General features: G+C 42.1%; 1 protein-coding gene across 2 annotated transcripts in view; it reads left to right on the forward strand.

The window, feature by feature from the left end:
- Window positions 1-299: 299 nt before the first annotated feature.
- Window positions 300-14,038, forward strand: part of PPP1R16B (protein phosphatase 1 regulatory subunit 16B) — a gene marked incomplete at both ends in the record, with an annotated part of 71,450 nt that continues 57,711 nt past the window's right edge. For both annotated transcript variants that reach the window (XM_079718700.1, XM_079718701.1), the window contains one exon: window positions 300-549. In XM_079718700.1, the coding sequence (XP_079574826.1) occupies window positions 300-549 (250 nt within the window). The remainder of the gene's footprint in view (window positions 550-14,038) is intronic.

Consider the following 14,038-nt stretch of genomic DNA (forward strand, 5'->3'; position numbering starts at 1 on the left):
CTGCAGTATATCAAATCAACATGTTGTACACTTGAAACTTACACAATGTCATAGGTCATTTATATCTCAATTAAAAAAATAAAAATAATAAAATAGGGGGAAAAAAGCATTTGGAACATGGGGCCGGGTGACATCATCAGATCGGAGTTTAAGCCTGACAAGCATGTCCATGTGTGTCTCTCCCCTTCCCCACCACAGGCTCCAGCATGCGGCCCCAGCCCCGCAGGAGCCCCCATGCTGCCCCGGCCCCCGGCACGCTGTGCTAGCCTCCAGCCAGGGCGCGGGGAGGCGCGGAGGCCATGGCCAGCCACGTGGACCTGCTGACCGAGCTGCAGCTGCTGGAGAAGGTGCCCACGTTGGAGCGGCTGCGCGCCGCCCAGAAGCGCCGGGCTCAGCAGCTGAAGAAGTGGGCGCAGTATGAGCAGGACCTGCAGCATCGCAAGCGCAAGCATGAACGGAAGCGCAGCACGGGCGGCCGGCGAAAGAAGGTGTCCTTCGAGGCCAGCGTGGCCCTGCTGGAGGCCTCGCTTAGGAACGACACCGAGGAAGGTAGGTCACTCCTGGTCCTGGTTGGTGTGTGGCCACCTGGGCCTCTTGGATTCTGGGTTCTGTGCCAGTGGAGGGGAGAGCAGGGTCGGTCTGGCCCTCATCCACATTTGGGCAGCCCCACACATCTTAGGAGGTGGATGCTCCTAGGAAGGGCTCGGAAATCTGAGACTTCTTTTTGAAAACAAGAATACCGGCCTTTGGCTAATGAATACTCACTTTCCTTCCCTCCCTCTAATATTGACTGTCAACCTACATCTTGTGCATTACTATTCCAGATATGGTGGTGAACCAGTTGGATTTGGTTTCTCTCCTCCAGGAGCTCAGTACTCACAGGACTTTGCATTTCCTAAGCTCCTCCTCTGTACGGCAGAACTGTCTCTGCTGGTCCCTTTTATTCGATCTTCACTTTAGAGGTAGACGGTTTAGAGGGGTGGAGAGCATAGGCTCTGAGGTTAGATGACCCAGGTCTCAAGCTGGTTTTGTGAATTATCCCCTGGGTGACCCTGCCAAGTCTCTTCAGCTCCCTGTACCTTAGCTTCTGCCTCTGTAAAATGGGGATAATAATAGTATCCACCTCCAGGGCTTGCTGTGAACACGAAAATAGAGAATACCTGCAAGTCCTTGACATGGTCCCTCCTACTGTGTAAGTGATTAGTATGTTTTAGTTTATTATATTGTTACTATATTTTATTTCATTACATTTATATAAAATTATACTTGTATAAAATTATTTATTTAAAGAGTGTCCAGCAAGTCTAGAAACAGAGACGCATGTATACAATGTTGTCTAGGACATTTTCACTCTGTAAAACGGATGAATAAATAAATATGAACACATATATGCATTCATATAATCTGTTTCCAGATTTTATGGATACCCTGTACTTGTTATATTTTATTTAGTTATTGTTATTAATGTGTCTTATGATCCAGATATCATGATACCAAAGAGGCAGGTATAAAAATACCCATTTTACAGATGGGGAAACTGAGACCCAGCAAGGTTCAGAAACTTGACCAAGGGAGGAGAGCTGGAATCAGAACTCCCAGGATCCATGCTCTTGTCCCTGGCTTCATGGCCTCGTGGGTTTGCTCCCCATTATAAGAGTGAACAAAGGATCGGTGATTTTGCCAAAGCCCTCTTCACTGAGCATGCTCTGAGGGGTCATGCCTGCTCACTGTCCAGCTGAGATGTGTCCATGCATCCTGTGTTCCCCTCAGCAGGCTCTGGTCCCTCCCTGTATATGAATCCCTTCTGCCTGTCCTTGGAGGGACCTAGCCATGTTTCCTGGGTCCCTCTGGCCTCCTGTCTCCACACCCGCCCCCCCCCCCCCCACAACCAGACACTTGGTGCTAAAGCAGCGAATAAAAGAACTGAGGGGTGGAGGCATTTACCACTCCAAAGAGTCTTAGGGTTTACAAGAGTATTAGGGTCCTCAGGTTCTAGAACCCTCTGAGAAGCACACTTCCCTTTCTGCCCTGGTTACAGAGAGCTCTGGGAACTGAGTAGAGAGGCATTCCCATTCCCGGAACCACTCGGATGCAAAAAGCGCAGCCAGAGCCTGGGGCTGCAGCCTGGGGTGAGCAGCCCCTGTGAGAGAGGCGTGAAATCTCAGGCTCCAGGGACGTGGCCCTGCGAGGCTACTTCCCACGTGTCATTTGCCGGGTGATGCGTCGGGTCCCTCCCACTCAGTGGGCGGCACGTCATGACGTCTGATTTTGTCGTGGGCGGCGCTGCATCAGCCCTCCTTTCACACTCATCTTCCACCCCCTTCTCCCCTGACGGAGGCCCCTTTCCCCTCGCTGAAGGGGCTTTTCGGAGGCTCTGTGAGCTGGACGACCGGCTGCTTCGGAGCATCCGTACCTCCCCCCGCAGCCTTCCGCTTCCCCACCCCAGGCCCCCGCCCCCTGGCCCGCACCGCGGTGCACTCCCACGGGTACAGGTTAGAAAGAGTGCTGGGCTTGGGTCCAAGGTCCAGGGGCCCCTCGGCCCTGCATGTGACCTTGAACAGCTTGTTTCACCTCTCCGTTTCCAGTTTCTTAATCTGTCAAAGGGGTTTTGAACGCTTGCCCTCAAGGGGGTGTAGCAAGAATTAGACAAGATCCTGGATGTCACAGCTCTCTGAAAAGTGACGCTGAACCCTGCACCAGCATGGTGATCATTTTAACACACTTTTCCCTCTGTTGTTTTTTTTTGTTTTTTTTCAAGACTTTAATGTTTTTAAGAACCCAAATACATGCTTCTGGTAAAAATCAAACTACATAGAAATGTAAAAAGTCCCATCCATCCCTCCTCCCTCCCTCCCTCCCTCCCTCCCTCCCTCCCTCCCTTCCTCCCTCCCTCCCTCCCTCCCTCCCTTCCTCCCTCCCTTCCTTCCTCCCTCCCTCCCTCCCTCTCTTCTGTGATTACTGCTCCTCTTAGTTTGATGTGTTTCCTTCTAGGCATCTTTCTTACTTACGTATTTGTAGACTTGGCGAAATAAAGAGCTAGTTTGTGATTTTTGTTTGTTTTGGTTTTTATGTAAGTGATGATATACTCGATACATTATTCTGTAGGTATTTATTTTTACCCAACAGTGTATCTTGGAGGTGTTTTCATGCCTAGTACAATGGGATAATAGATCTGCATTCTTCTTTCTTATTGCTTCGTAGTATTCTGCAGTATGGATTCACCAGCATTTTTGAACTACTTCCTTTTTGTTAGGCATGCAAGTGTTTTCAGTAGTTTTGCTTTTGCCACAGTGAATGTTTTGTGCACACATGCAAATGGTTATCTGTATATTAAATCTGAATAAGAAAAGTGATAGATCCCCCAGGCTGGTCCCCTGACAGCCAAGTGAGAGTGGAGGGCCAGAGCACTGCGCCCCGTGGCAGGCAGTTGGAGTGCGGTGAGAGGTGCCCCTGGGGTCCACAGTTATCTGGGCTTTGAGCGGGGGTGTGGAAGCTGCCAGCCGCCAGCAGGCGCTCTCACCAGACTATGCTCAGCTTCCTGGCAGCATGACCAAGCCCGGTGCTCCCAGCTGGCTAGGGTGGCTTCTGCATGCTGGGGAGCTGGTGCTGGGGAGTTAGCTGACAGTGGGATGGGAACGTGGGGTAGCAGCTCCCCCGCTCCCCTGAGCTCACAGCAGTGGCTGAGTCAACCTCCTCCACCTGCCAGGGTGATGTGAGTCATTCCTGGAGTAAGGCAGTGCTGGGGAACTCACTGACTTTCCTTCTCTGGCTCCGCATCGTCTCAGGCTAATGTCCGGGCACCAGGGACCTTCCGTGGCCTTGGACTTGCCTGAGCCCCATGTTCCCACTGCTGGGTATCAGTTCCAGCCACCTCCACCTCCTCTGGCTTCCTGCCCAAGCCCTGCGTTCTCTTACCTTTCTACCTTTCCATATGCGGTTCCTTCTATCTGGAACACTCTTCCCCTAAGTCCTACACCCTTTGGGTTTAGGTCCTGTGGTACCTTCTTGGGGAGCTGTCTCTGATCCTTTTCTGGACCTTTTCCCCCATCACTAGGTAGAGCAGTAACTCAGTACACAGCTGACGTTTACTGAGAGTCAGTGCAGGGTCGTGGAGAGAAGCAGAGTCTCCGGAGCTAGTTATCCAGGACTCCCCATCCCAGCTCTGCTGTATACTAGCTGCGCAACCTGGGAAAGTTCATTAATTTCTTGGTGCCTTGGTTTCCCCCATCTGTAAAAACAAGGATGATATAGTACACCTGCCTTAATTTAATCCTGTAGGATTAAATTGGGTTGACACATGTGGGAGTGGTATGGTAAGAAGTACATGTGCTATACATATGATATCACTTATATCTGGAATCTAAACTATGACACAGGTGAACTTACTTACAGAACAGAAACAGACTCACAGACATAGAAAACAAACTTATGGTTGCCAAAGGGGAAAAGGGAGGCAGAGGGATAAATTAGGAGTTTAGGATTAGCAGATACAAACTACTGTATATAAAATAGATAAACAACAAGGTCCTACTGTATAGCACAGGGAACTATATTCAATATCTTGTAATAAACTATAATGGAAAAGAATATGAAAACATATATGTATAACTGAATCACTTTGCTGTATACCGGAAACTAACACAACATTGTAAATTAACTATAATTTAAAAAATTTAAATGAGAAGTACATATGATATAAATTGTTGTTATCCTGCATTATCTATTATTCTACACTTACATAATCTATTATTAGTGTATATTCTGATTGTCATCATGATTATTATTTACCAAGGGCTTGCTTTGTACCAGGCTGCCTGCTTTACAGGCATTATCTCAGCTAATCCTTCCAGCAACCCTCTGAGGTAGAGAGTCAAACTCCATTTTTAAAAAACAGCTCTATTGAGGTTTAATTTACATATCGTCAAATTTGCCCATTTTAAGTGTACAGTTCAATGATTTTCAGTAAATTTACAAACTTGGGAATCCATCACCACAGCCTAGTTTTAGACTATTCCATTGCCCCAAAAAGAAACTTTGAGTCCATTTGTAGTCATTCCCAGTTTCTACTCCAGCCCCTGCCCCAGGCAACCACAAATCTATTTTTTGCCTCTATATATTTGCCTTTTCTGGACATCTCATTTACATGGCCTTATACACTATGTGATCTTTTGTGATTGGCTTCTTTCATTTAGAATAATGTTTTCAAGGTGCATCTAGGCTGTGGCATGCATCAGGACTTTATTCCTTTTTATTGCCTTATAGTATTCTGCAGTATTGATGTGCCACATTTTGGGGACCCATTCACCAGTTGATGAACATTTGGATGGTTTCCATTTGGGGTTATGATGAGTAATGCTGCTAAGAACATTTGTATGCAAGTCCTTTTGGGGACGTATGTTTTCATTTCTCTTGGGTAGTTACCTAGGAATGGAATTGTTGGGTCATGTGGTAAATTTATGATTAACTTTTAAGAAACTGCTAAACTGTTTTGCAAAATGGCTTCACAATTTTACATTCTCAGACTTCATTTTACAGGTGAAATTGTACATTGTACCCTTACATTGAAGCTGTGAGAGGCTATATCACTTGCCAAGATCTCATAGGTTTTAAGTGTCAAACTTGGGACTTGAACCCAGATCTGTTGTCCCTGAAGCCCATGCTTTTAACCACCAGGTGGTCCTGGTACCTCTTGCTTTTTTTTTTAAAGAAAATAAGAGAACCATTCACTTGTGGTTCTGATCTGTGTCTCTGTGGGCCTTAAGGACCCTGGTGTTTCTGCTGGCTTCTTGGTTTCTGCTGACCCCTCCTTAGTATTGGGGGGTCCCTGGATAAGTTCTTCATCCCTATAATTTCTTTCCATGGCCACATGAGCCAGCCTCTCTTGAAACCACCAAACACTTATTAAGTTGTCAGGGTTTCTGTTCTTCCCTCAGAATGTGTAGGGTTTCCTTTATGGAAACTCTGTTCACATTGAGGAAAAAGTTTGAGTGATTCTTCTATAGCCTGATTTTAACTCTTCAGCTGTTATTCGCATGGTAAAGTCTTTCAAACTTTTTTTTTTAAGTGGAAACTTTTCTTTAAATGAAATATTATGCAGAAACCCAATATGTAAAGCACATGAAGGAACTATTCTGGCTGAGGTAGGCGGGGGGTGCTGGCTCCTCAGCCACCTCCCCTCCCCCACCCCACCCCCACAGACTTCTCCCCAACTCCCAGGTGCGTTGGCGGACACCTGGGCTCTGCAAGCCAAGCTTCAACCATTGACTCATCTAAAGAAAACACAGCTCTAACTTTCACTTTTGATGGTTTTGAAAAGGGAAGTTTCTTTTCTCCTAATTATAAAAACAATGCATCCTTATTTGCAGAAAAAAATTAAAGTACAGAAAAGAAAACATTAAGAAGATGATAAAATCATGTCCTCCTACTGAAGAGCAACAATCATTGATAATATTTTGGTGTCGTTCTATCAGTCAGAGTCCTGATCGGAAACAGAAGTTGCTCTCACGTGGGATAATTTGAGAAAAGCTTAATAAAGGAGCAATTTGCAGAGTTTAGGACAATAGTCTTCACATTTTTTCGTCTCAAAGCCCCTTTATATTATTAAAAACTGAGAACCCCTAAGAACTTTTGTTTAACTGGGTTCTATATCAATATTTACCATATTGGAAATTAAAACTGAGGAATTAAAATAAATGTGTATTCACTGACTAAAACATAAAAATAAATTCATTAACTGTTGTACTAGTTATCTATTGTTGCATAGCAGATGAGCTCAGAATTTAGAAACTTAAAACAATAAATATTTACTGTCTTACACAATTTCTGTGAGTCAAGAACCCCGGAGCAGCTTAGCTTGGGTGATTCTAACTCGGGGTCTCTCATAAGTTTGCCATCGCCTCAAGGTTTAACTAGGGCTGGAAAATCCACTTCCAAGATGCCTCACCCACACGGCTCTTGGCAGGAGGCCTCAGTTTCTTGCCATATGAGCCTCTCCCTAGGGCTGCTTGAGCATCCTCTCAACATGGCAGCTGGCTTCCTGCAGAGCCAGTGACCCAAGAGATAGAGCAAGGAGGGAACCACAGTGCCTTTTACGACCTAGCCTTCTAAGTCACATACCATTGCTTCTGCCATATTCTACTCATTAGAAATGATTCACTGAGTCCAACCTACACTCAAGGGGAAGGGTATTAGGCTCTACCTAATTGAAGGGAGGAGAATTTGCGGACACGTTTGAAAACCACCACATGTTGACATAAATCTTTTTATGAGAAATGATATTTTCTTTTTCTTTTTTTTTCTGGATTATCCATTTATTTTAAGGCAAAGGTTTCTTAAAACTGACTCAGACTTTGAATATATAATTTTAATCAAAATATTTTAAAAATTCTACTAAATATTCATATAGGAAAGTAAATTAGACTTTTTCACAAATAATCAAGAAATGATATTTTCAAAATGAAAAAAATAGTGAGGAGAGTAGCCTTGTTTTATGCTTTTGCAAATCTTTTAAAGGTCTGGCTTAATAGAAGACAGCTGGATTCTCTCATCCACTTCTGAGTTCAATCTGTTGTGATATGTTATTTTGGTTGAAGTAAATGAAGAAAATCTTACCTCACACAGATATATAGTTGGAAAAGGGAGGAAATATTTTAATTGCTTTTTCAGATAAATGTGGATATTCTTTGAAATCTCAATCAAATGCAACAGGTATTAGTTTCTTGAAGGTTAATTGCAATGTGGAATCTGCAACTAGATCAATTTTTAGCGTTTCTTATGCTATTACATTAAAATCCATTGGTTTGTCTTACATTCTGAATGGCTCTCTTTTATACATGCATAGTTTTTCAACATAACGTATTGGTCTGTAGAAAGTATTGGTTCACTTTTTTGGATATGACACCAAAAGCAAACAAAAGCAACAAAAGCAAAAGTAAACAAGTAGGACTACATCAAACTAAAAGGCTTCTGTACAGCAAAAGAAACAACTAATAAAATGAAGAGGCAACCTACAGAATGGGAGATAATATTCGCAAACCATATATCAGATAAGGAGTTGATATCCAAAGTATATAAAGAACTTATACAACTCAATAGCAAAAAAGCTAAATAATCCAATTAAAAAATGGGCAGAGGACCTGAATAGACATTTTTCCAAAGAAGATATACAAATAGCCAACAGGAACATGAAAAGATGACCAACATACTAATCATCAGGGAAATGCCAGTCAAAACCACAATGGGATATCACCTCATACCTTTTAGATTGTCTATTAATCAAAAAGATGAGATAATATGTGTTGGTGAGGGTGTGGAGAAAAGGGAGCTCTGTGCACTGCTGGTGGGAATGTAAATTGGTGAAGCCACTGTGGAAAATAGTATGGAGATTCCTTTAAGAATTAAAAATAGAACTACCATATGATCCAGCAATCCCACTTTTGAGTATATATCCAAAGGAAATGAAATCACTACCTTGTAGAGATATCTGCATTGCAATATTCATTGTAGCATTATTCACTACAACCTAAATGTCCATCAACGAATGAATGGATAAAAAAATGTGGTGTACACACACACACACACACACACACACACACACACACACACGGAATATTATTTGGCCATAAAAGAGAAGGAAATACTGCCATTTAGGACAACATGGATGAAACTCGAGGGCATTATGCTAAGCAAAATGTCAGGGAAAGACAAATATTGTATGATACCACTTTACATGTGGAAGTAAAATAGCCAAACTCATAGGAACAGAGTAGAATGGTTATTGCTAGGGGCTGGTAAGGGTGGGGGTCAGAGGGTATAAACTTCCAGTTATAAGACGAATAAGTTCTGGAGATCTAACGTACAGCAGGCTGACTATAGTTAACAATAATATATTATATATTTGGAATTGCTAGGAGAGTAGATCTTAAATGTTCTCACCACACATATGCAAAAAGGGTAATTACCAGAGATAATGGAGGTGTTAACTAACCTTACTGTGGTAATTATTTTACAATGTATCAAATGTATCAAATCAACACGTTATACACCTTAAACTTTCACAATATTATATGTCAATTATATCGCAGTAAACCCGGAGGAAAAAATAAAGAATTGGTTGACTGAGTTATACAGATCTTCTAAATGTTGACACATTTCATTGTACAATACAAAAAATTTATACTTTCTAACCTATATGGAATATAATCTGCAAAATAAATAAATAAATAAATCACTGTGCTGTACACCAGAAACTAATACAATATAGTAAATAAACTATACTTCAATAAAAAATTTATATTTTCCACACTAATCTCAGCAGAAAATTCTTCCAAGTACTGGGAAACTATAAGGTCATGGTGGTGAAACAAGTTTTTGCCTGAAAGCTCAAATTCTATCATTAGCAATAAACATTATCAGTGAGAGGATCTCTTTGTCCTTTTTAGAGAAAGAGACTGATAGCCATTGTTTGTCCGTGTCCTGGGGGGCACACACGGGGTGTACTCAACCCAGTTGTGTTCACTCTTGGTATCCGCATTCAAACACAGAGCGAATGTGTGTGTATTTACAAAATAACTTTCACCCTAACATTTGTCAATTCAACAAAATTAGTCATCTACTCTGTGCTTTGAAGAACCTAAGCAAAGTAGTGGTATAAATAAGGGCTGGGGTGGGAGGCCGTGGGTAATCTATGACACCAGGGAGAGTGCCTCTGAGGAGGTGACTTGGGCTGACCTTTGAATGTGGAGAAAGAGGCAGCCACGTGGGAATCTGGAGGAAAGGGATGAAGGCATGGCATGGGAATGAACTTGAGGACGGAAGGAAGATGGAGGCAGAGAGGTAGCCTGGGGGACATTGACCCCTGAAGACTGTGGTAGGACGTGTACATTTAATTGGGCTGAGATGAAAAGCCACTGGTGGGATTTGAGATGGGGAAGCATGTGGTGAGACATAGATTGTGAAAAGCCTTTGCTGGCTGCTGAGTGGAGAAGAGACAGTAGGAGTCTCTTCCTATGGGAGCATGAGTGGGAACAGGGAGGCCTTATCACAAACTATCTCAGAGGCTTAGGTGAGAGCCTGAGTGTTGGCCGTGGAGATGGAGAAACAAAGAGGTAGAGCCGCCAGGGCTTGTGTGTCAGGTGACAAAGGGAAGGACTTAGAGATGACCCTTGGTTTTTGACTTGAGCACCTAAGTGGATGATGGTGCCGTATTTTGAGACTGGAGAGACTGGGGTGGGAGGGAGGTGGGAATCTGAAGAGAATCGAGAGTTCTGCAGGGCCATCCAAGTTGACGTGCCTCTTTAACATCCAAGGGGTGGTCTCAGGGATGGATTTCAAAATTTGAGAGTCATCAGCTTACAAATGCAACCTTTTTAAAGTGAAGGGACTGTCTGAGATCATGTAGGAAGTAAGACAGAGCAAAGAAGGGGCCCCAAGAGAAAGCCCTGGGACACCTCAATAGCTACATGTTAAGCCAAGAAGAAGAGAACAAAGGGGACCAAGAACCATCTGCCAGGGAGGAAGAAAGAAAATTAGGATGGTGTGGCATCTCAGAAGCCTAGGGAAGGAGGTGTTCTTAGAAGAAAGGTCTGTCTGCTGAGTCAAATGTTGCTTAGAGGTTGACTATTTTATTCTGTCTTTATATAGTCTTTGGAAAAGAGATTTTAAATGACAACCTCATACAGCTCTGTCTGAGTGTACCATAATTTATGGAACCACTTTCCATACTATTGGATTTTGAGGTTGTTTCTAATTTTTGCTACTATAAATTATGCCATCGTGATTATCATTGTATAAAAGTATTTGTCCACAGCTTTGATGATTTACTTAGAGTAGATTCTCAAAGGTTCAATAGATCCAAGGATATAACATATGCAAAGCTTCAATATAAACTGCTTATTTGGTCACCAGAAAGGTTGCATCAGTTTACACCCCTATCAGCAGTGGGTACCAGGCCTGCCTGACCTCTGCCTTCCCCATCAACACTGGTCAGTGGCACTAAAAACACACTTTGCTGTTATATTTGATATATAAAAAATAGTTCTGTGGTCCTAATATGCATATAATTGAGATGTTTGAGGTTGAATACCTATTTATAAGCTTACTGGTCATTTCTTCCTCTGTTTAGAGTTTTGTCCATTTTTTCTACTAGTGTGTTTCTTTTTCTTATTGATTTCAATGATTGTATATGTTTGTGTGTGAGGGGGAGAAGGAAAGGGGAAGGATGAAAACAGAGGGGGAGATGTTAACTTTGTTGTCATGTATGGTGCAAATATTTCCTTCATTATGTGTGTGTGTGTGTGTGTTTGCTTTAACATTTTGTTTATCGTATATATATATTTTATGCCCTGGAGTCCTTAATTTTTATGTAGCCAAACCTAATGATATTTGCTTTTTCTCCCCCAATTATTTTGTTCTTTGCTTTTATCCCTCTAAAACAGGGGTCAGAAAACTATGGCTGGAAAGCCAAATCTTCCCACCATCTGTTTTTGTAAATAAAGTCTTATTGACACACAGCCACAGCCATTTGTTGACATACTGTCTCTGCTTTCACAGCATAATGGCAGAGCTGAGTAGGTGCAACAGAGACCATAAGGCCTGCAAAGATGAAAATATTTACTCTCTGGCCCTTTACAGAAAAAGTTTGCTGACTCTTGCTCTAAAGTGTTTCCTCATCCAGTGATGTATATTAACCTTTATGTTCTAGATTTTTGGGGCCTTATTTAAATAAATTAAGTATGTAATCCTTCTGGAATTCATTTGAGTATAAAGTAATAACTGAAAAAACTGTCTCTCTCTATATTGTTTTCAAAGAATTATCAATTGTTCAGCATCTTTCCCTTCCCCATGAGTTTGTGATGCCACCCTCATACTCTAGACCCTTATCTGTGAAGAAGGGTAACTTTCCAAGCTGTTTATTCTGTTCTAACAATCTGTTTCTGTGCCAGTTTTGCACTGTTTTGATCCTTTTAGTTCTATATTGTGGCTTAATGTATGATAGAAAAGTCCTTCTTCATATGGCTCTTCCTTCTCAAAATGTTCCTGGTTATTTTTGGCTGTTCACATAATATTTAAGACCTTTTGGGTTAGTTTTCCCTGCAAAGCTCAAAAATAGATTCCTCCAAAATTGATCAGTATTATAAATGGACACAGGGCTTCGGCTTTTCAAAATGAAAGGAGTTCTGAAGGTGGATGGTGGTGATGGTGGTGAATATATTTAATACCAATGAACTGTACACTTTAAAATAGTTGAGATGGTAAATTTTATGTTATGTGTGTTTTACCACGATAACAAAAATTGAAAAGAAATTTAACCAGGGACTGATGGGAAGGGAGAAAGAGACATTATTTTCTAATGGGTACAGAGTTTCAGTTCGGGAAGATGAAAAAAGTTCTGAAGATGGATGATGGTGGTGATAGTTGCACAACAATGTGAATGTACAGAATACCACTGAACTGGACACTAAAAATTGTTAAAATGGTAAATTTTATGTTATGTATATACATATATATATATATATGTATATATATATATATATATATATATATTTTTTTTTTTTTTTTTTTTTTTTTTGCGGTACATGGGCCTCTCACTGTTGTGGCCTCTCCCGTTGCAGAGCACAGGCTCCGGACGCGCAGGCTCAGCGGCCATGGCTCATGGGCCCAGCCGCTCCGCGGCATGTGGGATCTTCCCGGACCGGGGCACGAACCCGTGTCCCCTGAATCAGCAGGCGGACTCAACCACTGCGCCCCCAGGGAAGCCCTATGTTATGTATATTTTATCACAATTTAAAAAGTTAATTGGGGCTAAACTGATCTTTGTCATAGTGAGTTTTTCTAAGTAGGTGAGTAGTACATGCCTCTATTGGGAAAGTATTCTTTTATGTCCTTTAGGAAAGCTCTAGGGTTTTCTTTTTCTTTTTTTTTTCATGTAAGTTCTGTTTATTTCTTGAAAGGAGGGCTTTAAGTTTTTGTATATTAACTTTGTATCAGGCCACTGAGAGCCTTAGTCTCAGCTTTTCAGTAGGTTCCTTGGGAGTTTTCTGTGTAGAAAATAACATTATTTGCAGATCGTAGGGCTGTCTGTTTATTCAAACCCTGTTCATTCCAGGGTTTCATTCAGCCTGTCCTGCCTGTATCGTGTCCTCCCATCTCTTCTCCCCCTGACTATTATGAGATGTGACTTTGAGATTTGTGAACATGCTCTACTTTGTCTATATCTTTCCCCAAAGTCTGATCTGACCCACCCTAGGGTGAATGGCGCTGTCAGTTTCCTCGTTCAGGTTGAGTGTGTCTATTAGTATGACTAAGTTTCCATTGGCTTTTTGGGCAGCCACTGTTGACTCATATTGAGTTTAGAAGAAACTAAAGCTCTCGGGTCAGTGTTCCATTAGTGGAGTTACATCTTCCTCATCTGGTCCTAATGCAGTTGATCTTTTTTTTAAAAAAAAACTATTGTTGAAGTGTATTATTCATACAGAAAAGGGAAAAACTGGTTGCACTTTCATATGCTGAGGATCCCCATGCAACCAGCACTCAGATCAAGAGGCAGAACATCAGCAGCACCCCGTAGCCTTCCTGGACACACAGGTGATTTTCAACATTGAAGTCGAGGCTCTAAATTTATCTTGTTGAGTTTTGTTTTGTTTTTTTGGCTGTGTTGTGCGGCTTGTGGGATGTTAGTTCCCAGACCAGGGATTGAACCCGGGCCCTCAGCAGTGAAAGCGCAGGGTCCTAACCACTGGACTGCCAGAGAAGTCTCAATCTTGTTGAGTTTTGAGCCCATTATCCACCTACTCAAATAATTTGGATGTCTTGAATGATAAATTAAGACTGGTGACAGGAAATCCAACTCAAACTAACACATGTGTATACAGGGGACTACCAAAAAATGTCTCTGAGTAGATGACTGCCAGCAGTTTGAAGTATATATCCTATCTTTTTTGCAACACCAATAGGAATTATTTCTCCTCTCAATCATGTCGTAGGTTCAACAATCCCAGAACTGAGTCTCATTGGCTGAGATTGGCTATATACTTACCTC

Source organism: Hyperoodon ampullatus (genome assembly GCF_949752795.1).
Source record: "Hyperoodon ampullatus genome assembly, chromosome: 14".
NCBI lineage: Eukaryota > Metazoa > Chordata > Mammalia > Artiodactyla > Ziphiidae > Hyperoodon > Hyperoodon ampullatus.